Here is a 20,202-nt window from a genome sequence, read left to right as displayed (position 1 = left end):
GGGAAGAAAGTGAGAGAAGTCGAATGAGAGCCAGGGAAGAATGAGAGACTATGGGTGGAGCGGGGAATGAATGGGGAAAAGAAACCGGCATTTATAAAGCGCCGACTGTATGCCAGGGGCTGCGTTGGACTCTGGCACCGACAGGAGAGGAGGAGCCAGAGAGGAGGCAGCGGGGGCGAGGGGTTCTTTTTCTGTGCTCCCGGGAGCGGCTGCCCGGGGCTCTCGCGCTTCCTCGGGTGGGGCTGCGCGCAGATGGCCCTGGCCCGCGCGGCACGCGCCGCTCCCGCAGCGCCTACCCCGCGGGTGCCGCAAGGCCACCGTCCCCGAAGCGCCTTCCCCCATGGCCGCGCGCCTGTCCGGAGTCGGGGCGGCTCCGAGGGCCGGGTGCTGGGCGCCCGGGGCGGGGTCGCGGCCGGGGTCATTGTCCTCGCTGTCTTTGTAAGGAGACGCTTAGGTCACGGATCGGATGGTATAGCCTCGAACGCGGCCACACGAGGCGCGAGGGGCTCCGTCGGGATCAGAACGCAACCCTCTTTTAGAGGAAGAAGCAGCTCGTGTAAAATCAGTGGTCTCTTCCCCACGCAGGAGATGAGATATTCCCTTTAGGTCACATCACACTCACACTTAAAAATGCACACACTCGCACGCGCACCCAAACTTGCACCCCCTCGCAAACGCATTAAGGGCACACACACCCAGGCCCTATCCCCCTGCCAGCCATCCCAAGTTCACTCGCGCCAAACTCTAGCACTCCTCATGTTTCCCACCAGTGCAGCCCCGCACGCTGGTGGGCACTCTGCGGCTCACCCATCCGCACACTCACGTGCCCCCCTCTTCCCCGGGCCCGTTCAGAAGGTCGCGCGCAAACACTCCAGAGTCACACCTTCACAAGTGTCCTTGTGCGCGCGTGCACGCTCATATACACTCCATCTTGCACACGCAAACTCTTGCATATGCTATTCTTCTAGTCGCACGCACTCCGGGCCTGGGGTCTGCGAACGGAAGGGAAAGTGGAATCTAGGAGCTCTCCCAGGAAAGAGAAATGTGGAGGCCTGGACTTTGGCGCTGGGGACGCGGCAAGAAGGAGAGGTGACCCAGGAGCCCATCTCCTCCGGGAAAGTTGGGAGGGGGGACTGGACAAGTCCACAGGGTTCCCTCACACTACTGCACCGCCGCCGCCCCCCTCCCCCAGGAAAGGATTTCTCTCGAAGCAAGGCTTCGCGAAGGCGATCGAACACCGTCCTCCGGGTTCCCCCAGGGGGGGAGGGGGTCGGGATGGAAGGGGCTGGAGAGCCGCGCCCGCCTCCTAGTGGCCAGGAGAGGGTTAAGCCGGCTGGCTAGGAAGCGAGGGAGGAGCCAGCGAGTGCGGGAAGGAGTGGGGGTGGTTGGGAAGTGCATCCTCGCTGTCCCCACTCTCCCTCGGCGAGCAGCCGGGGCGCACGGACCGACGGACTGACGGACTCGCGCGCCGCTCGCGCTGCTGGGGGGCGCTGGCACCGGGCGTCGACGGCCAGCTCCAGCCCTCCCAGCCCCGTCGCGCCCCGCCCCGTCCCGTCGGGGCCGATGGCTCCTCCCGAGGCCCGCAACCCGGGGGGCGCAGGGTAGAGCCTCGCGGCCCGGCCACACAGCCCGGGGACTCCCGGGCCCTCCCGGAGCCCCGCGGAGTCCCCGCCGTCCGTCCGGCGGGCTCAGGGAGCGAGTGGGAGCGCCCTCCCCCCGCCGCCCCCTCCCCCGAGCGTCGAGACAAGATGCTGCCCGGGCTCGGGCGCCTGCTGCAAGGTAGGGACCTCAGCCCGCCGGCCGGCGGAGGGCAACCCGGGGAGGGGAGCCGGGTGCCCCCTCCCCCCCGGGCGTGAGGGTGGGGCAGTCGTGGGGGTGGGAAGGAGCCTGGGGATGGGGGGGAGAGCTTAGCTGGGGGCCCCGCCCCCGCGCCCAGGGTGGCCGGCTGGAGGAGCTCACCCGGCTCGAGCCTGCTGGGAGGTGCGGGTAGCTCGTGACCGAGGGGGGACGCAGGGGCAGGCGGACCCGGCCCGGGCTCCACCTGCTCCGGGGGACGCTGAGGACTCTGGCCGGCTGGGGAAGCGCCGACTCAGCAACTCCTCGTGCCCCGTGCCTCAGCACTTTCCAGTCACCTGGGAAGACTGGGGGTGTGGGTAGGGGGCTGTCTGGGAGGATGGGAGGCTCGGAGGGAAACCCAAAAGGCCCTGCCTGGTAAGACAGATGGAGGGCGCTAGAAGGCGGGGTGGGGGGGTAGCTTCACGGACTGAGTGACAAACTAGGGTGTGGACCGGAGATTGGGGGTGGGGTGGGGAAGGGGTCAGAGAGAGGGGGAGAGCAAGAGGCAGTCGGTGATGGAGAAAGTGGTTTAGGGGAGAGACGGAGAGAGAGGAGGAGGAATAAAGGTTAGACGGGAAAAACCTGGAGGGAAGTGGGACCCAGGTGAGGCCCGAGGAAGAGAGAAGGAAAGGGGAGACCAGGTTGGGAGAGAGATGGAGAGAAAGCGAGGGAATGGGACCCAGAATCGGGAAAGGAGGATGCGTAATGGGAAAGAGGGAGGTAGGCTGGGACCCTAGGGACCAGGAAGGAAAGGGGAGTGGGAAGACGGGGAACCTAGAAACCAGAAAGAGGTGGTGGATGGAGATGGGGTGTCAGGAGCCGGGAAGAGGATCCAGGATGAACACCAGGATCACGGACAGCGAATCATAAATGGGAGAGGGGCTGGGCCTGGGGCTGGGGCTGGGAAGGAAGGAGGGAAGGAAGAGGAGGAAGGGGACTAGAAGGGAGAGAGGTGCCAGAGGGGGCTGCCTAGGGATGAGACAAAGAGGCTTCTGGTAACCACTTCCACGTGGGAAGCCCTCCATTCCCAAAGCGCCCGCCTGGCCCGTCCCTTCTCCCAGGCAGTGGTCGGTGGGCCAGCCCGGGGAGCTCTGAGCTCAGGGCCTTGGGGGCGGCTGTGAGGGGGCAAGGGTGAGGACACTCGAGTGGGGTGGCAGCCTCCAAAGGTGGGCACCTTGGCTGGCTGTGTGCTGCCATTTATATCTCTGGGCCCTGCCGTCGGATCCTGCCACCGCCACCCTGGCGGCTGCTTATTTTGGGGTGTCACATTCTGGCAGAGTGAGAAGCTGTTTGCAGCAGCTCTAACCCTCTGTCACCCGCATCGGTGCTTCCCCAGGCCCCTGCGTCACAGGCATCACTGCCACCTCCATCCTTCTCTGCGCCCCCACCTCCTCAGCCCCTACCCCCCTCAGCATCTGCCTGCCAGGCCGCAGCCCTTTCCCAGCCTTCTGGGTCTGGCACCGTTTGTTGTTCATCTGGGACCCTGTGCCCTTCCCGCAGAGCCAGAGCCCTGGATGCCCCTTCCAGGGGGCATCTTTTCCCGGGGCCACTCTGCCCGCTGGGTTAGCACCCTGGCATCTGCCCCCCAACCCAGAGTCCATCCACCTCCTCCTCCTCAAGCTCCTTCTCTCACCAGAGCCTCGGGACTAAAAGGTGGCTCTTGGGGTGAGAACCTTGTTTCTGAGCCTTGGTACTCCAGGGTGATAGCCCAGAGTCCTTGACAATGGTCTCTCGGTGAATGGATACGTTTTGGCTCCGGGCCCCTCAGCCTTCCGGGATCGATACCATGTACTGGCCTCTCCGCTCCCCGGGCAGGTCAATCCTCACCCTATCTCCTGGACACTAGTCATTCCTTTTTGACTCCAAAATGGGCCGTCCCTTAAAGTAGCCACAAGCTGGAGCCCAGAAGAGGAAATCTGCAGAGAGCCTGGGTCCCTTCTTTGCTCTCACCCGGAAGGGCATCATGGCTGGCCCAGCCCCGTGCACCTGGGTGCAGTTTCTGTCTCCCTTTACCTTAAGGGCAGTGACTGTCACACTCAGCTGTGGGTTCTGTGGATGATATGGGGTCTCCAGCTGCAGAACCTGGGGCAACTCATTTTCTGTGCCTGAGCCTCCCTCCCCTTGCCTGAAAATTGGGGGCAAAAATATTGACCTCACGGGGTTATGTTACATTATACTCTATGCGTAAAGACACTATTTCTCTACGTAGAAATACCGTGCCTGGAGCACAGTAGGTGCTTAATGACAGATGGCTTCTGCCCACCCCTGCTCTGCGCTCCCCTGCGGCTCTAGCCATCACCTGCTGACTTTAGAAAAAAGGAAGAGGAGGAAAGAGAGAGGACGGGGTGAGCCAAGAGGGTGGGGGAGGCTGTCACCACCAGCTTTCCTCCGTCCCTTATAAGTAGTGAGGGCTTCAGTGAACTGAAGGCTTCAAGAAAGATATTGAAGGCAGACTGTCAGACATTCATGTCAGGAGGCCTGAGCTGCTCACTCAGAAACTGACCCTTCCCCTTTCTGGCCCTCAGTGGCACTGCCTGTGAAATAAACGTTTTGGCCACTGACGTACCCACTCCCCCTTCCAGCTCCGACGCTCTGTATCTTGCCCTGGCCTTTGCTAGGGAGTCACAAAATGGGAGCTGGGAGCAGACATGTGGTCCTCAGGGAGGGAAAGGAGACAAGGCCTGGAGGGAAGGAGTAATGGTGAGGAGCCGTGGGAAGCAGGGGGTGGGGAAGGGACCGTGTGGCGAGAAGAAAAAGGGCTCACACCACGGGCACAGACCGAGGGCGGAGGAGGGAGAGAGGTGCGGCCCGCCAGCCCCCACTGCCTCTGCCCAGGAGCGCTCCAGCAAGGGCCGGGGGTGGGGGGCAGAGAAACCCAGCGCCCCCCACCTTCCCCTCCTCCTTGCCTCCAGTGAGAGCTGCAGCCTGAATTATGGATGAGGCTCCTTGGGTTACAGCTGCTTTGCACGGCAGAGAGGGCCAGAAATGGTAACAGAGTCACTGTTACGCAGCAGCTGTCACAGAGGGGCCCCCTGCTCAGGGCCCCTCCTCAAAGACCCTGCAGGGAACACCAGCTCCAACTTGGGGCAGTGGGCCGTGATGGAGGGGCGGATACAGGGGCAGGTGGAGGGGGCGTGGGGAAAGAAGAGAGGAGCCCCCTGATGTGGGCAAGCAGGGGGCCAGGGAGTTGTGAGTCAGCCCCGGCACCCTTGGCCTCTAGGCTGGAGGAGACCCTGGGGCCAGTGAGTGGCCCCTGACTCTGGAGAGCGGTGGGATTGCACATCCTTCCCCTGTCTCTCCTGGGGTACCGGGCAGCCCTGGAGGCTGAGGGAAGAGCTCCCTAATCCTCTGGAGGGCTGTGGCCTTCAGAGCTCACACTCTCTTGTGAGCTTGTGGATAAGGGGTGGGATTAAGGATCAGAAAAAGGATTTGACTTCCCCTGGCGTCAAGTCCTTGGGGAAGCAAGCTCAGAGGGGGACTGCTAAGAAGAGAAGTGTCCTGGCCAGGCATCAGGAGACTCCTTTTTGGTCCCTGCCCCATCAACCACTTTGCTGTGTGACCTTGGGCAAGTTCCTTGCCCTCTCTGAGCCCCAATGTGCCCTCCATAGAATAAGAACTTGAACCCGATGAGCCTGGAGGACCTGTCCAGCTCTGAGATCTCCTGTTCTTAGCCCCAAACCTCAGTCCTCCTGAAACCCACCCAGGGTTCCCTGCTGCGCTCCCTGCCCCCCCCTTCCCCCCCCCCCCCCCGCCTGGTTCAGATGAGGGGTGAGAGACACGCCCCTCCACCCCACGTGGCTCTGAAAAACTCAGGAGGAGAAAGTAATCGTGAAACGCCGCACGGGGGAGGGGTGAGAAGGGCCGAGAAACGCGGAGGTGGTGTGAAGGAACGGAACAGCAGCCGCTGTGTCACTGAGTATTACATCACACCCAGCCTACACACGCACGGGGCCGCACTCACACACACGCGGAGTGCAGCCGGCACACGCTCGCACACTCGCACCGCACAGCGCCAGGAGGGGCCCGGTCAGAGTTGGGGTGGCGCCCGAGGTGGGGGAAGAGGAACACCGCACACATCAGGCATGGGGTCTCCCGCCCCCGCACCCGTGTGTCCCCCCAGGCGAGGAGGCGTGGCAGGGGGTCCACGATACCCACGCCACACCCCTTGCCTACCATCACACACACACACACACACACACACACACACACACACACACACGCCACACGGCAACCTCCAGAGCACAAGGCACCATTTAAAGTCACAGACCCTCGGTCTCTCCCCTGGAGTCTCTGAAGCCCAGAAAGCCCAGAAAACCTCGGGTCCTGGGTCCAAGCACCCATCTTCCTCCCCTCGGCCTTCATGGGCCTAATACATTGCTTGAAGCAGAAGGCTCTCAGTCTATGTGTGCCCAGGGAATCAGTGTCCGGGTTGTGGGGTGGAGGCTCCCCTTCACCCCAGGCCAACATGCCAGCAGAAAATCCCAGGAGTCATCTGGAAGTCATGGTAAAGGGCAGAGGTCAAGCTAGGTCCAGTCCACAAGCTTACGAGCTGCAGGGAAGGCAAGAAGACCAGGGGACAGGGATGGACGAGGGGGTCCTGCACAGGGATACAGGGGGCCTAGACTCGGCTCTTTAGCCCCAGGCCCTTAGGCCTGCTTCTCCATCCGTATCATAAGAAGGCTGAGCTATTTCCAGTATTCAAGTTGCTTGAAAATATATATACGTATATGCATCTTTAAGTGACTTCGAATGAGAACAGCGTGTGGTATAAAAATGCAGATTCCCAGGCTGCCCCCCAGGAATTCCGATTCTGCAATCTTTCCAGGACCACCCGGCTGATTCTGTTGCAGGCGGCTGCTGGCCCCAGATAGAAACGCACTTGCCCCTGGTCCCTAAGGGCCCTTCCAGCTTGGAGAGGCCCTGGTTCTTCCAAGGTGAAAGGTGAAAGCTGCCGGCAGGTGAGGGAGGGGGCTGCAAGCAGCAGTGGATTCTGCAGGGCCAGACCCCAGGTCAGCCAGAGAGGGCCACCATGCACGGGCCTTAGATTCACCAAGGCTCTCAATTTAGTTCCAGCCGATCTCAAATGGGGGCGACTCACTCCCCAAGGGACATCTGGCAATGTCTGGAGACATTTTGGTTATCATAACCAGGGGGCAGGTGTGACTGGCATCTAGCGGGTAGAGGAATACCCGAAATAGGACATCATATAGGACTGCCCCTGGCAGCAAAGAACCATCAGGCGCACCACACCGAGGCGGGGCGGGGGGAGGGAGCCCTGGCAGTCCACATGGCCAAACCTACCACAGTGGAACCAGTTGAGAAAAGACCACCACTCGTCAAACAACGTTAAACCTCGCTGTCTACAGTGCCCTCTTGGCATCTCTTTATTTTTTAACACACCAGGAGCCTCAAAAATCAGAGGTGGCTGGGGCTTCTCGCGACTCTAGGGATGCACCCAGAACCCCTCCCCGAGAAGCCCTGCGGTGAGGTGTCCCCTGCACCCCACCCTGGCCCGCAGCCCACCCAGACCCGCCTCCCTCTCCCCACAGGTCCCGCCTCGGCCGGCCTCCTGCTGATGCTCCTGGCCCTGCCCCCAGCGGCCCCCAGCTGCCCCATGCTCTGCACCTGCTACTCGTCCCCGCCCACCGTGAGCTGCCAGGCCAACAACTTCTCCTCGGTGCCGCTGTCCCTGCCGCCCAGCACGCAGCGACTCTTCCTGCAGAACAACCTCATCCGCACGCTGCGGCCCGGTACCTTCGGGCCCAGCCTGCTCACCCTGTGGCTCTTCTCCAACAACCTCTCCACCATCTACCCGGGCACCTTCCGCCACCTGCAGGCCCTGGAGGAGCTGGACCTCGGCGACAACCGGCACCTGCGCTCTCTGGAGCCCGACACCTTCCAGGGCCTGGAGCGGCTGCAGTCGCTGCATCTGTACCGCTGCCAGCTCAGCAGCCTGCCCGGCAACATCTTCCGCGGCCTGGTCAGCCTGCAGTACCTCTACCTCCAGGAGAACAGCCTGCTCCACCTACAGGTGAGCCGGCCCCGCCCGGGGCGCGCGCGCGCATGCGCAGAGCTCTCCCAGGACCCCGGGCTGCTCCGTCCAGGTGCCCATGGGGACACCCATCCTGCCAAAGCATCTCTATTTCCCTGCCCCTTCTCTAAGTTTCTGTGTCCCTCTCACTCTCTCCAGGCGGGGTTCTCTTTTGTTTTCTCTCCTCTGTCTTCCTGTCTGTGCCTGTTTGGGTCCCTTGCTGCCTCTCTCACTAACTCTCCAACCCCCCATCTGTCTCCCTCTGCCCGGCTGTCTGTCTGTCTATCCTTTTCTGTCCCTCTCTGCCTCTCTCACCAACTTGCCTCCCCCATCTGTCTTCTTCTGCCTCTTCTGTCTGTCTCCCTTCACACGCCCACCCCACACACTCCCCCATGTCTGTCTGGGTGTATGTGTGTGTCTCTTTCTGTGATCCCTCCTTTCCCCCTTGGCTGCCTTCGAGGGGCTCTGCCTTTCACCGGGCACCCAGCCCGAAGGCCTTTGTGGCTGATTTTCTCACCTGCCCCCACACCCTCCCACACCCCGGGGAGGAACAGCAAGAGGGCAGAGCCCCTACCATTATGCCCCATGGGAGGCTCTGCCTCTCTCCAGCTCACTGGGTAATGGGACGAGGGCAAGTCCTCCCCTTTCTGGATTCCTGTCCCCCAGACCTGGCATCCCAGTGCAAGGGAAGAAGGAGAACAAAAGGGTAAAGGGCTGTTAAGTAGCTGGAAAATGGATGCTCTGGAAACGGAAGGAATAACAGTAATTGCTATTTATTGTTATTGTCATTGATCTAAATATTGTTTATTGTTGTTGTTATGCTGACTGTTTGACAGCCAGATCCTCCCCTTCTATTTCCCCAGGAAGCAATCACACACCCTCCAAACCACTCTGGAAGAAATTCCTCCCTTGGCTACATAGCCTCTGGCTGGAAAGGGGGCAAGGACATCCAAATTCTCCCCTCTCCCCACATAAGCCTGGAAGGCTCTTGCTCCTCCCCAGGTCGGTGCCTGCCTGGTCTCACCAGTGTGCCAATTTGAACATCAGGTCAGTGTTGACGTGGACAGTGTTAATGACAATACCCTAACAAACCTGCGTCCAGCACCCATTATGGGCTGGGTGCCAAGGACTCAGCAGGGAACAAAACAGACCAAGCTCCCTGCCTTCAGAGATAGCATTCTAGTGGGGGGAGACAGACAAGAAGAAAAATGCAGAGGATGCTGGAAATCTTGTCATGGCTATTATCACTGCAAAAATAATGATAACAGTAGCATCCACTACTGCTCAGTGGGCACACTGTGCGTCTGGCACAGGCATCGACAGGCATCGACTCTGGTGTCGTTTACAGGCGTGTGACAAATTTTGACCGTCCTGAACCCCAGTTTGCCCATCTGTAAAACGGGGGCAGCAACAGCCCCCATCTCCCAGGGATTTTATAAGCGTTCAGTGCATGAATAATTTGTAAGGCACTTAGAATAGTGCTTGGCATACGGTAAGCACTATATAAATGCTTGTTAAAACACTATTTTAAAAAGAGAAACAAACCTCATTTAACATTGGTCTTGGTGAAATGGCCCATCTTGGACCCAATCCTGGAGATTTGGGTCAACCTCTTGGATTATCCTGAGGCCATGAGTGGGTCCCAGAATACTCCCTCCCTTTTCCTGCCTGCCTAAATTCGCCTCGGATCTCAGGATGTATGAAGTCTATTCGGCCACCTCACCTCATTTCCGTAGCCCCGTTGGAGGCTGTTTCCTCCACAGATGAGGAAGTGGAGGCCGAGAGTCCCAAAGACTTTGTAGATAGAAGGCCTCTTCCCGCGAAGTCTCTTAAACCACTGCACAGAGGCCACGTGACAGGGGGCTAGCGTGTCCCACCATCTCGCTGAGCCTCACGGAAACCTGGCAATAGGGACACGGGATAGAAGCTCCCGAGGCCACTCAACCAGGAAGGGCGGGTGGCATCTGAGCCTGCGTCCACTCAGACTTCTCCACCGGGCTCTGTCCGGGCACAGGAAGTACAGCAGTGTGGGCTCCCCTTTGAGAGCACACGCCTTGGAGTCTGCTAAACCGAGGTTCAAATCCTGGCTCCCGTAGGACTTAGGACAAATTACTCAACCTCCCGGCCTTCCATTTCCTCATCTCTAAAATGGCAATCGTGATGGTACTTAACATTTATCTGGGACATTTTGTAAGGTGGAACACTTAGCCCCGAGCCACACTCAATGCGTGTGTTATCATCATTATCCTATTACAGCCAGTAGTTCAACAACTACTCCTACGGAGCCCCTGACCTCCTTAGCAATATAGATCAGTTGGTTCAGAATGACGACTTTGGGGCCCGAGGGCCCGAGTTGGAATCCCCCTGCTCTATTTTCCGACTTACTGAACTTTAGGCAAGGTTCCCCCCCACTCTGAACCTCAGTTTCCTCATCTTTAAAAGGGGGAGGATAAAAGTAATACCTGCCACAAAGAACGGCTGTAAAAAGCAAATGCATTTGTGTATATAAAGCACATAGGTCAGTGCAGAATAAATCATGTCATGATGACATGACCCTCCATCGACCCTCAGGCCACAAATGGCAGCCAGAGCCTGGGGTCAGGAAAGGCCTAGGCAAAGGGGGCCTTGAGTGGACACGGTGAGGGCAGGGGGTCCCCTGAAACGGGACATGTGAGTCAGGCACCCCTTGGTGTGAACGGTCCTGGGGATCATGGGAAGGAAGTGTCTTCGCACCTGGCCCTTCATAGAGGAGAAAGAGCCAGCCTCTGCCTGGGAGATGCCATAGGCAGGTGAGGAGACACGCGGGCTGGGGTGAGATCCACAGAGTGCAGGTGTGACCCAAGATGGCGCCTGCCCAGAGAGGGGAGCTTCGGAGGCGGTGAGAGGGCCACAGCTTTTCAGGAAGAGGAAGGTGGAGGTGGGATGGGGTGGAGTTTCTCATGGACCGTCTGTTGTAGGCCAGGCACTGCACCAGGGGGGGTTCGCTCATCACTGGATATTTACAGAGCACCTGCCATATGCGAGGGATTCTGGCGGTGAACAGAAACAGTGTCCCTGCTCTCCTGGAGCTGACGTCCTACTTGAGGAGAACCAGATGATAGAGACACCAGGTCTCTCCTTTAATCGTTACAGCCTGCACGGTACGCAAGGGCAGTCTCTGCACTCTGGCAGATCCGAATTGGAATCCCAGGTCCGCTTCTGATTTGCTGTGTGGCTCTGGGCAAGTTACTTAACCACTCTGAGCCTCACCGGGCCCATCTGTAAGGTGGAGAACATGACCTGCGCCTCAGAGGTTTGTTGTGGGGGCGGAAGCACATGCTGCTTGCAAAAGGCTCCGCACGAGGGGCGGCTCAGGGTAAGCGTCATTCCCCCCATTTAGCAGCTGAGGACGCTGACCCTCAGCAAAGCTCAGGCACCAGTCTAAGGTCACCCAACTGCTGAGGAGCGTAGCCTAGCATTGGCCCCCGTCCGCCTGACCCCAGAGTCCACATCCACATTCCACCATACACGGCTGGCGGACCCTAGCCAAGTGGCTTGCCTTCGGGAGCGCCACTCTCCTGTTCTCTGGAAGGGACATAATAATGTTATCGGCCTCGTGGGGTCGCGATGATGGAGTTGCTACATGGGACTGGGCAGCACAGAGCGTGGCACACGGTGAGAGCTCAGCAAGTCAGCTGCCTGACGATGCTGACGCAGACGATGACGGTGACACCTGGCACAAACTGGTGAGCATTGTGAGTGGGGGTGCCTGGCACAGAGTAGACACTCAATACAGTTTTGTTGAATGAATGAGGTACATTCCAGGACTCACTTACTCATAAATATCAGATGAGGTTGGATCTTAATGATCAACCATCTCCAGTCCCTTGTTTCACAGATGAAAACACCTGAGGCCCAGAGAGGTTCGTGGAGCTGCCCAAGGTCACACAGCCCAGCGGCTAGCACGCCAGAGACTGGAGCTGGGAGGGTGGAAGGCAAAGTGAAGAGCAGGATGCTGTGGGGGAGGGGTGGGGGGGCAGGGCAGGGACGCTGCCTTGCGATTCCAAATGGATGCAGGGAGCTGTGAACTGACCTGGGGGGAGGTGAGGGAAATGTGGTTTTCCGAGATGGATGTGGATGACTTTAGCAACCGCTGTCAGCCCTGAGGGAGGGGGTGATGTGGGGGGGTGGGGGGGTGGTGAGGGTGAGGGCTGTGAAAGTCAAGAGCTTATTAATGCACAGAGAACGTCTGAACAGGGAGAGAGGAAGGCCGGGACTTGAGAGCTGCAGCCCAGGAAGTGGCTGTGGGATTTGGCAACAGCTTGGATGAGGGGAGGGGTGTGGACCCCCAGACGGAGGCTCAGCAAGGGGAAGGCCAGGACTTTTACAAGAGGGAAAAGGGGGCAAGGAGAAGAGGTGGGAATTAAGGCATTCTGTAGCCCCCAAGTTGGGACTGTGGGTCAAAGGCGCCTGAATTTCTGGGTTGTCTGAATCTCTGGTGCTCCCTTCCTGACCTCTGGAAGTCCCCAAAGTGCCGATTACCTCTGCTTCTACTCCCGCCCCATACTGATCCTGACCAGGGATCTCTGGGTGGGGCCCACTATTGCTAACACTCCATAAAAAAACCAGAAACCCTAACTAGGTGTCTCAGTGGAAGGGTTTCAGAGCCCACTCCCTGGCGGGGGGGGCCAGGAAGACAAGGACAAGGAAGGCCAGACTGGGACAGGCTGAGGCCACGGCTGTGCAGAGAGCCCACTGGAGACCTGAGCTGGACACACGGGGTGGTGGCAGCAGGGGGCAGAGAACGCTGGTGTCAGAGACAGCCAAGAAGGTTGAGGGGACGGATCTCAATGTGGCCAAGAGGAGGGTTCTTGGCAGGCTCAGTTCCTGTAGCAGAGAGGGCGGAAGGCAGATGGGAGGGGGCGAGCAAATGCGGGAGCTCAGGAAGGTGGAGGCTGTGGGTGTGGGCTAGGAGTCAACGCCCTCCCCCCACCTGAGAGCCAGCGACCAGGCTCCTGAGTGGGATGGGCGGGATCATCCCCCCTGGCAGGAACCGGTGGGAACCACAGCCTGGAAACAGGACCCAGGGGTGAGCTGCCTTGAGCACAGCGTATGCTCTTATCGCTGGGAACTAGACTTCCTGGGCCTGCTGACCACAGCGATGTCCCGCACAGAGGGGTGGATCTCAGTGCTGGGGTCCTGGGCCCTTCATCTCTCTGGGTCTTTGTGCTTTCCTCCATAAAGAGTGGCTGGGCCGGTGGACCCCAAAGCACTGACTCCCAAGTCTGGCTGGCCATCACCAAGCTGGTGAGCTGGATAAAATGCAGAATCCACCCCCCTGCCTCCTACCCACCCTCCCCTGTGCAGCATACCTAGACCTATTCCCTCACCCCCATTAATTCTAAATCAGAGCTCAAGATCCTTCCAGCACTAACTTGGCCTGATTCTGGGACCCCCCACCCCCAGCCCCAGGCAGGCAGGCGGGGCAGCCCCTCTAAGGGGACCAGTGATGCAGGGCATCAGACAGCAGGTTTCCTTCCCCTTCCCTGCTGCCTCCGGGGGTGGGGGGAGGGGGGCTGACGCTTGGTGCCATTAATTTCCCAGCCAAGTAGAATAGCAGAATTTTTGAGCCCCAGGAAGCTCCTCTCTGTTAGAGGAAAAGGGATGGACCTAATTGTAACTGAGACCCTACTGTCGTAATAACCACCGTTTATTGGTGGTGGTCTGTGTGCCCAGCGGGTACTGTATCCTTCCAGCATGATCTCACCTAACCCTCAGGTTGTTCTCTGGGTTATACATGCTGAGGAAACTGAGGCTAGATGAGGCTAAAGAACGTGCCCGATGTAACGCAGCTGGAAAGAGGGCAAGCTGGATCCGAAGCCCTGGGCTGTCACTCCAGAGCCTGTGGGCTTCACTGGACCGAATCCCAATGTGCCAGGCACTGTGCCCAGCACTTCACCCATCTGCTCTTTGTGTGGATCGTCTTCTTTAATCCTCAGAACAAACCCGGGAGGAGGTACACTCATCCCCATTTTATAGATGCGGAAACAGGCTTAGAGAGATTACTGGCACGGCCAAATCAGCAATCTTGGCCAACCCACAGAATGCCTACCCCTGTGGAAATCCTGTTCTAAGGAACTGAGTGTATGTTGCTTATCTAATCTCCACATCTCACAGGTGAAGAAACTGAGTCAGAGATCCTGAGACTCGCCCCAAGTGGCACAGTCAGGACTGCTGGATCCAGGGCTTGAAGTCAGGCAGTCTGGCTGCCCCGTCTGCATACTTAAGCAAACCCGGGGTTCTCCTCCTCCAAGTGTGGTCCTCGGACCAGCAGCATCAGCACCACCCGGGAACAGAGCCTCAGGCCGCACCCCAGACCTGCTGAATCAGGAACCCAGGGGGCAGCACGCAGGCCCCTGCAGGAGATTCAAAGCACTAGCGGTCTAAGAACCACTGCCCCCAACCGTATCGCGTTCCCCCACCTTACCCTCTCCGCGGGTGAGGGGAGGCAGGATTCAAACCCAGGACTCCGAATCAAAAGGTCAAACCCTTTCCGGTCTACCGCAGCGCTCCCCCTCCCCTCCCTCCTCTCCACCCCCCTCTAAGGACCGCTCTCTTCTCCCCCCCCCCCCCCCCCCCCCCCCCCCCCCCAGGATGACCTGTTCGCGGACCTGGCCAACCTGAGCCACCTCTTCCTGCACGGGAACCGCCTGCGGCTGCTCACGGAGCACGTGTTCCGCGGCCTGGGCAGCCTGGACCGGCTGCTGCTGCACGGGAACCGGCTGCAGGGCGTGCACCGCGCGGCCTTCCGCGGCCTCAGCCGCCTCACCATCCTCTACCTGTTCAACAACAGCCTGGCCTCGCTGCCCGGCGAGGCGCTCGCCGACCTGCCCGCGCTCGAGTTCCTGCGGCTCAACGCCAACCCCTGGGCGTGCGACTGCCGCGCGCGGCCGCTCTGGGCCTGGTTCCAGCGCGCGCGCGTGTCCAGCTCCGACGTGACCTGCGCCACCCCCCCGGAGCGCCAGGGCCGCGACCTGCGCGCCCTCCGCGACGCCGACTTCCAGGCCTGCCCGCCCGCCGCGCCCACGCGGCCCGGCAGCCGCGCCCGCGGCAACAGCTCGTCCAACCACCTGTACGGGGTGGCCGAGGCCGGGGCGCCCCCCGCCGACCCCTCCACCCTCTACCGAGACCTGCCCGCCGAAGACCCGCGGGGGCGCCAGGGCGGGGACGCGCCCACGGAGGACGACTACTGGGGGGGCTACGGGGGCGAGGACCAGCGGGGGGAGCAGACGTGCCCGGGCGCTGCCTGCCAGGCGCCCCCGGACTCCCGCGGCCCCGCGCTCTCGGCCGGGCTGCCCACCCCTCTGCTTTGCCTCCTGCTCCTGGCGCCCCACCACCTCTGACTGCGGTGCTGAGACTGAAGAGGCCATCGTCACCCCCCGCCCAGCCCCACCCGGCTGAGGCCGGCCGGGCCCTGTCCCCGCCCCCGGCCTTGCTGCCTTCCTGTCCCCTCCCCTCTCCTCTCTTCCCAGGGGACCCGGCCTGGCTAGGCCTCTCCCTGCCTCCTGGGCTGTTGGCTCAGGGCAGCCCCCGGAAGTCTGGACGCGTCTGGTGGCTCAGCCCTGTTCTCCCCAATCCGGCCATTAACTCTTTCCCACCCCAAGGCTGGGGTGGGACACCCCAGGCAGCCGCTGTCCCCTTCTCCCAGTGCCCACCGTGGACGAGAGGGGCTTTCGTCCGCAGAGCATCTTCCACCAGCAGAGCCTTCGGAAGCTCCCGGGAAGGGAGCCCCACCCAGGAGCCCTTTGGAGGGATGCCTCACTTGGGGCCAGGCTAACCTGAGGCCCCTGCTTATCCTAGCCCCCCTCAACCTCCCGACACCGGAGGAATACTTTTCTCCTAAGTCTACCCGGGACATTTTTTAGGGTGCCCGGAGAGAACTTTCCTCTCCACCGTGGCCCCCGTGTGGTGAAGATCAACATAAGTTGTTTGGGGAAAAAAAAATTTATTAAAAAATTCTATTATTTTACCTTCTTCTGTAAGATTTGTTGGCTCAGGACCTCAAAAGAGGGAAGAGGGCTTAGAACCATCGGGATTTCAGGGCCAGGAGGGTTAGAGAGAGAGGAGATCCATCCCATGCCATCAAAGCGCTTCTTGCTGGCTGGAGCCCGTGTGTATGCTGCTCCCCGACGATGAGAAGCTCAAGACTGAGGAAGAGGGGTGTTTGCGGAGCCCCAGGCAGGCCAGGTGAAATCTGACAGCCAAGAGTAGGGGCTGACATCACCTCACCTCCCCATCTGTCCCAGAGAGGCAGCTACAGCCCACCCTGTGTTGTCTGGCCCCTGAGGAGCTAACCCTGGGGAAGGCCTGCAGCCTGGTTAACAGCTCCCTCGCAGGCCCTGTTCCTTCAGGAGGGAAGAGCATTTCTCACCTCACCCTGCAAGGAGAAATAACAGACATCCACGGTCACAGCCAGCCCAAACATGGCTTTGGGCAAATCTGAAAAAGGCACCTCTTCCTCAGGGGAACCCAGCCCCACAGCACAGCAAACACCTTAGCAAGCGGAGCCTAAGGCTGAATTTCAGCTCACACTGGCCCCGTTGGCTGAGTGCCTTTGTGCAGTGTACAGCCTAACCCTACAGATCAATGTTCTCTTTCCCTTGGCTCCTGCAAGGTGGGATGGACCAGGTCAGAGAAGCAGTCCTGCAAGCAGGTTAGAAGAGAGACTGAGGTCCTAGGGTGACCAGAGGGACAAGAGTCCCAAGTTGGGGTGTCCTGCTGGCTTGAGGTATGACCAGAAGCTTCATCTTTCCAGTGTGTGAAGGGGAGACTGAGGGAAAGGAAAAAGCTTGACTAAGAAGGACTTGGGATGGAGCCTAGGAGTGAGTCTCACCAGAGCAACCTGGGGAGAAGGTGGATGGTTTTCATTTAGGATTAAGAAGCTACCTTGGGGGGTGGGAGTGGCAAGAGAGGGGACCCGGATGCCAGCGCTCAGACGGGAGGGGTGCTGAGGTTCTGTGACTCTGGCCGGGCAAGTCAGAAGGCTGGCCAGGAGAGGAGGCAGAAACAGGAAGGAGTGGACACTGAAGGCCTGAGGCAGGCCGACTTTGGATAGGCGTGTGGGGTGGGTGGGGAGATAGTGAAAACGGCTAGCTAGTCAGGAACCTGGGGAGCTCTGGGTCGGGGGTCTCCCAGGTGCCTGTGTCAGGCTGACTTTGAGGAGGCTAGCTACTGGGACCAGGGGGCCAAGAGCTCTGATGGAGGATGAGCTGCTGGGGGCTGGGCAGGGCAAGGGAGGGTGCTGGGAAATCAGATGCAGGCCGTCCAGGTCACAGAATTATCGTTGTGAAATATTCATGGGCCTTCGGTCCAGATTCTATTTCAGAACAGTGAAAGCAAGAGGAGTGTGTGAGCCTCAGGAAGAAGCCTACAGCAAAGCCTCTTTCCACCACCCCACCCCCACCAGCCCAGACAGACCCACGGACGCCCATCACGTGCACACCCACGCTCACACGCTCTCTCACACACACTCACACAACACAGAGCTACGGAGCACGTGCAGGCAGGCTGACACCCACGGGTCCCACAGACGGGCAGATGTACCCCAAATACCGGCGTGCACGCATAGCCGCACGGCCACCGAAACAGGACTCCGTGCACCGACCACCTCCAGAGATCTCACTTGGCACAGACCCCCAGCGTCTCCAACTCAGAGTCACAGCCTTGAACCCCACACCCTGAAACAGGAGGGGCTGTTAAGACCGTCCAGTCCAACTGCCGGTGCTCTGATGGGGAAACTGAGGCCCAGAGAGGGGAAGGGATTTGTCCAAGACTCCCCACCCTGGAAGGAAACAAAGCATCGTTCACCTCTACCCACATTCTGCATTGTCTGCCAGGCCCCCCGGCTGGCTGTGCTTAACTCCTCTCTCTAATGTCCTGTGTCTGCTCACTTACCCAGTTCTGTCTCAACCCACCCCTTCCTTTCCATCCCCCCACCACCTCCCTGCTTCATCTCCTCATTACCTCATGCCTAGAATACAGAAGAAAATAGCAATAACCTCCTCTCTGGTTTTCCTACATCCAGTCTCTCCCTCCCACCCAGCCTGCCCATGGTGGCCAGATTCATCTGACCAAAATTTGCATTATGTCCTTATGTCACTCAGAAACCTACAATGCGTCGTTACTGCCTACAGGTTACAGATAAAATGCCTTAGCAGAGCATCAAAGACCCTTCAGAGTCTGGTGCCAACTGCCTTTCTAGCCTTTTCTCTCATGGCCTCACCCCCAAATCCTCACTCTAAAAAAGCTAGAATGATTGGATCATGCACTTGAAACCCACAAAGCTCAAAGTTCCTCAATCTCCCCCAAAGTAGGACGCTTCTCGCCCGCTCCTCAGATTCCAGACTCCAGACCCCTTCTCCAAGGCCCAGTCTGCACCTCTCTGACCTTCTCAGTGGGAGTTCTTTGACTGTCCTTCAAAGCTGCAGCAGAGAGGCTCGGGCTCAGGCTACCTCGAAGCAGACGGCTGCCCCCCACTGGCCACCTTGGGAATCACAGACAGGCGTCTGTCAACGTGAACTGAACGTGAGCAGCCAGCCGCCCCGGGAGAGGAACAGGAGAAGGACGCCAGATGACGGCCTTTATAAGCCCTTAAGCCTCTAAGGTTCTTACACTCAGTAGGGGGAAGGGTTCTCAGCCCTGCTCTCTGAGCTGCTGGCTCCTGACTTTAGATCCCTGATCCACGAGAGAACCCCTCTCCTCTGAAATACAAAGACTTGCAGGACACTGCTGAAGGGAAGTTTGCCCACCAGCCTCTGAGAGGCCACAAGGCCGGGTACAGTCCAGGTGGCAGACCCAAGGTCCGGCTGGGGTCAGGTTTCTACATGAATTTTTAATACGTCCAGCCAGACCTGTCAGATGTTCCGAAACCTGAGCATCTCTTTTCGTTTCTGTACATGATGCCCTTCCCCATCCCCGTTGCCCCTGGGGCGGGGGGCAGGGAGGACAGGCCAGGGACGTGCACCAGTGGCGTCTGCAGAAATGATTCGGGGGAAGTGGAAGGCGAATGACCTAGTTATTCTCCCACTTACTGTGTGACCTGCAACAACTTACTTAACCTCTCTGAATGTCCATTGTGTTTTTTGTCTTTCATTTGTGATCTGGGGGCAATACCGCCTGCTTAAATTGAGCTGTTGTGGGGAATAAGTACAATACCCCCCTCGAAAGGCGACCTACATGGTTGCTGTTGTCCCCTTTCCTCAAGTCCGGCTTCCCTCCTCCGTTTCCTTCCAACACCAGAGGTGCCTCTTGCCCCTTTCTTTTGGAGGTGGGGACTCTGGCTGGGCCTGCCACTGTCCCCCAGTGACCCTTCGGCCTTCCTAGAAACTTCAGATGAAGTGGCAAAAAGGAAAGGAAGTGAGAAGGAGAGGCCAGGCTGGTGGAGTAAGAGAGGAAGATGGTCCAGCTGAGGGGAAGGGGCAGACAGGAAGCAGAAGACCCTACTCAGAGAGAGAAGAGCCAGGTGCAGGCTCCTTTCTTTCTTTCTTTCTCTCCCTTTCTCCTTCCTTCCTTCCTTCCTTCCTTCCTTCCTTCCTTCCTTCCCTCCTTCTGGCACCTTCTCCAAGGCTGGTCGGGTCACGCCAGAAGCCAGAATGGCCATTCTGAGCAGAGGTGAGGTCAGGAGCATGGAGACAGGGTTGGAAATGGGGGGCTGTTGAAGGAAGCTGGCCCAGTCTTTCCAGCACACCAACTCCCTGCCAGTGTTTCTGCCAGTGTTCCCTGCCAGTGCCAGGGTCTTTTCCATCTGATTTAGGTGGGAAGTTGCTAAAATGCAGATTCCGGAGCCCCCCAGACCTGCTGAATCGGATTACGGGGGGGGGGGAACCCTAGAACTGTGTGTGTGTATGGGGGGGTCACCAAGCATCCTAAGGGTTGAGAAACACCTGAAAGGTGGGGGGAGGGGCAGGGGAGAGCCGCAGACAGGGGAAAGGAAGCAAAGGGAGAAAAGTTAGATACCCACACCCCCACCCCAGACACACTTGTTGGAAATAGCAGACAACACTCCAGAGGGGAAGAGGCTGTTGCCAGGGATGGGGAATAAAGGATGGAGGAGTCAGAGGGAGGTCGCGGAGACCCACAGGGGAGGAGACACTGCAGCAGTGAGACCCGGAGACCCACAGGGGTGGGGACACTGCAGCAGTGAGACCCAAGGTAAGCAGCCACAAGCGGAAACAGACACTTGCAAGGTGTTCCCCACCCTCGTGGGGATTTGAGACCCCGGACCTCTGGACGTGGGATGTGGACACGCCGGAAGAGTCTTCTCGGTTTCTGGGGTGGGGGCTCAGGCAGCAAGCCTC

The 20,202-nt window shown here is 59.3% G+C and overlaps 1 protein-coding gene across 2 annotated transcripts; it reads left to right on the top strand.

Annotated features, from left to right (window-relative positions):
* The first annotated feature begins 1,394 nt into the window (after positions 1-1,394).
* Positions 1,395-16,088, top strand: RTN4RL2 (reticulon 4 receptor like 2). Of its 2 annotated transcripts, XM_049646679.1 has the most exons (3): positions 1,395-1,779; positions 7,386-7,867; positions 14,500-16,088. In XM_049646679.1, exons 1-3 carry the CDS (start codon positions 1,749-1,751, stop codon positions 15,247-15,249), a joined length of 1,263 nt encoding a protein of 420 aa, XP_049502636.1. In that variant the 5' UTR covers positions 1,395-1,748; the 3' UTR covers positions 15,250-16,088. The 2 variants fall into 2 exon arrangements, with proteins under 2 accessions (XP_049502636.1, XP_049502630.1); XM_049646673.1 differs by lacking the exon at positions 1,395-1,779 and having other exon boundaries at positions 7,220-7,867.
* Positions 16,089-20,202: the final 4,114 nt, after the last annotated feature.

This window comes from Panthera uncia, chromosome D1 (genome assembly GCF_023721935.1).
Source record: "Panthera uncia isolate 11264 chromosome D1, Puncia_PCG_1.0, whole genome shotgun sequence".
NCBI lineage: Eukaryota > Metazoa > Chordata > Mammalia > Carnivora > Felidae > Panthera > Panthera uncia.
Note: the sequence above shows the minus strand (reverse complement) of the source record. Positions and strands in the feature narration are given on the sequence as shown.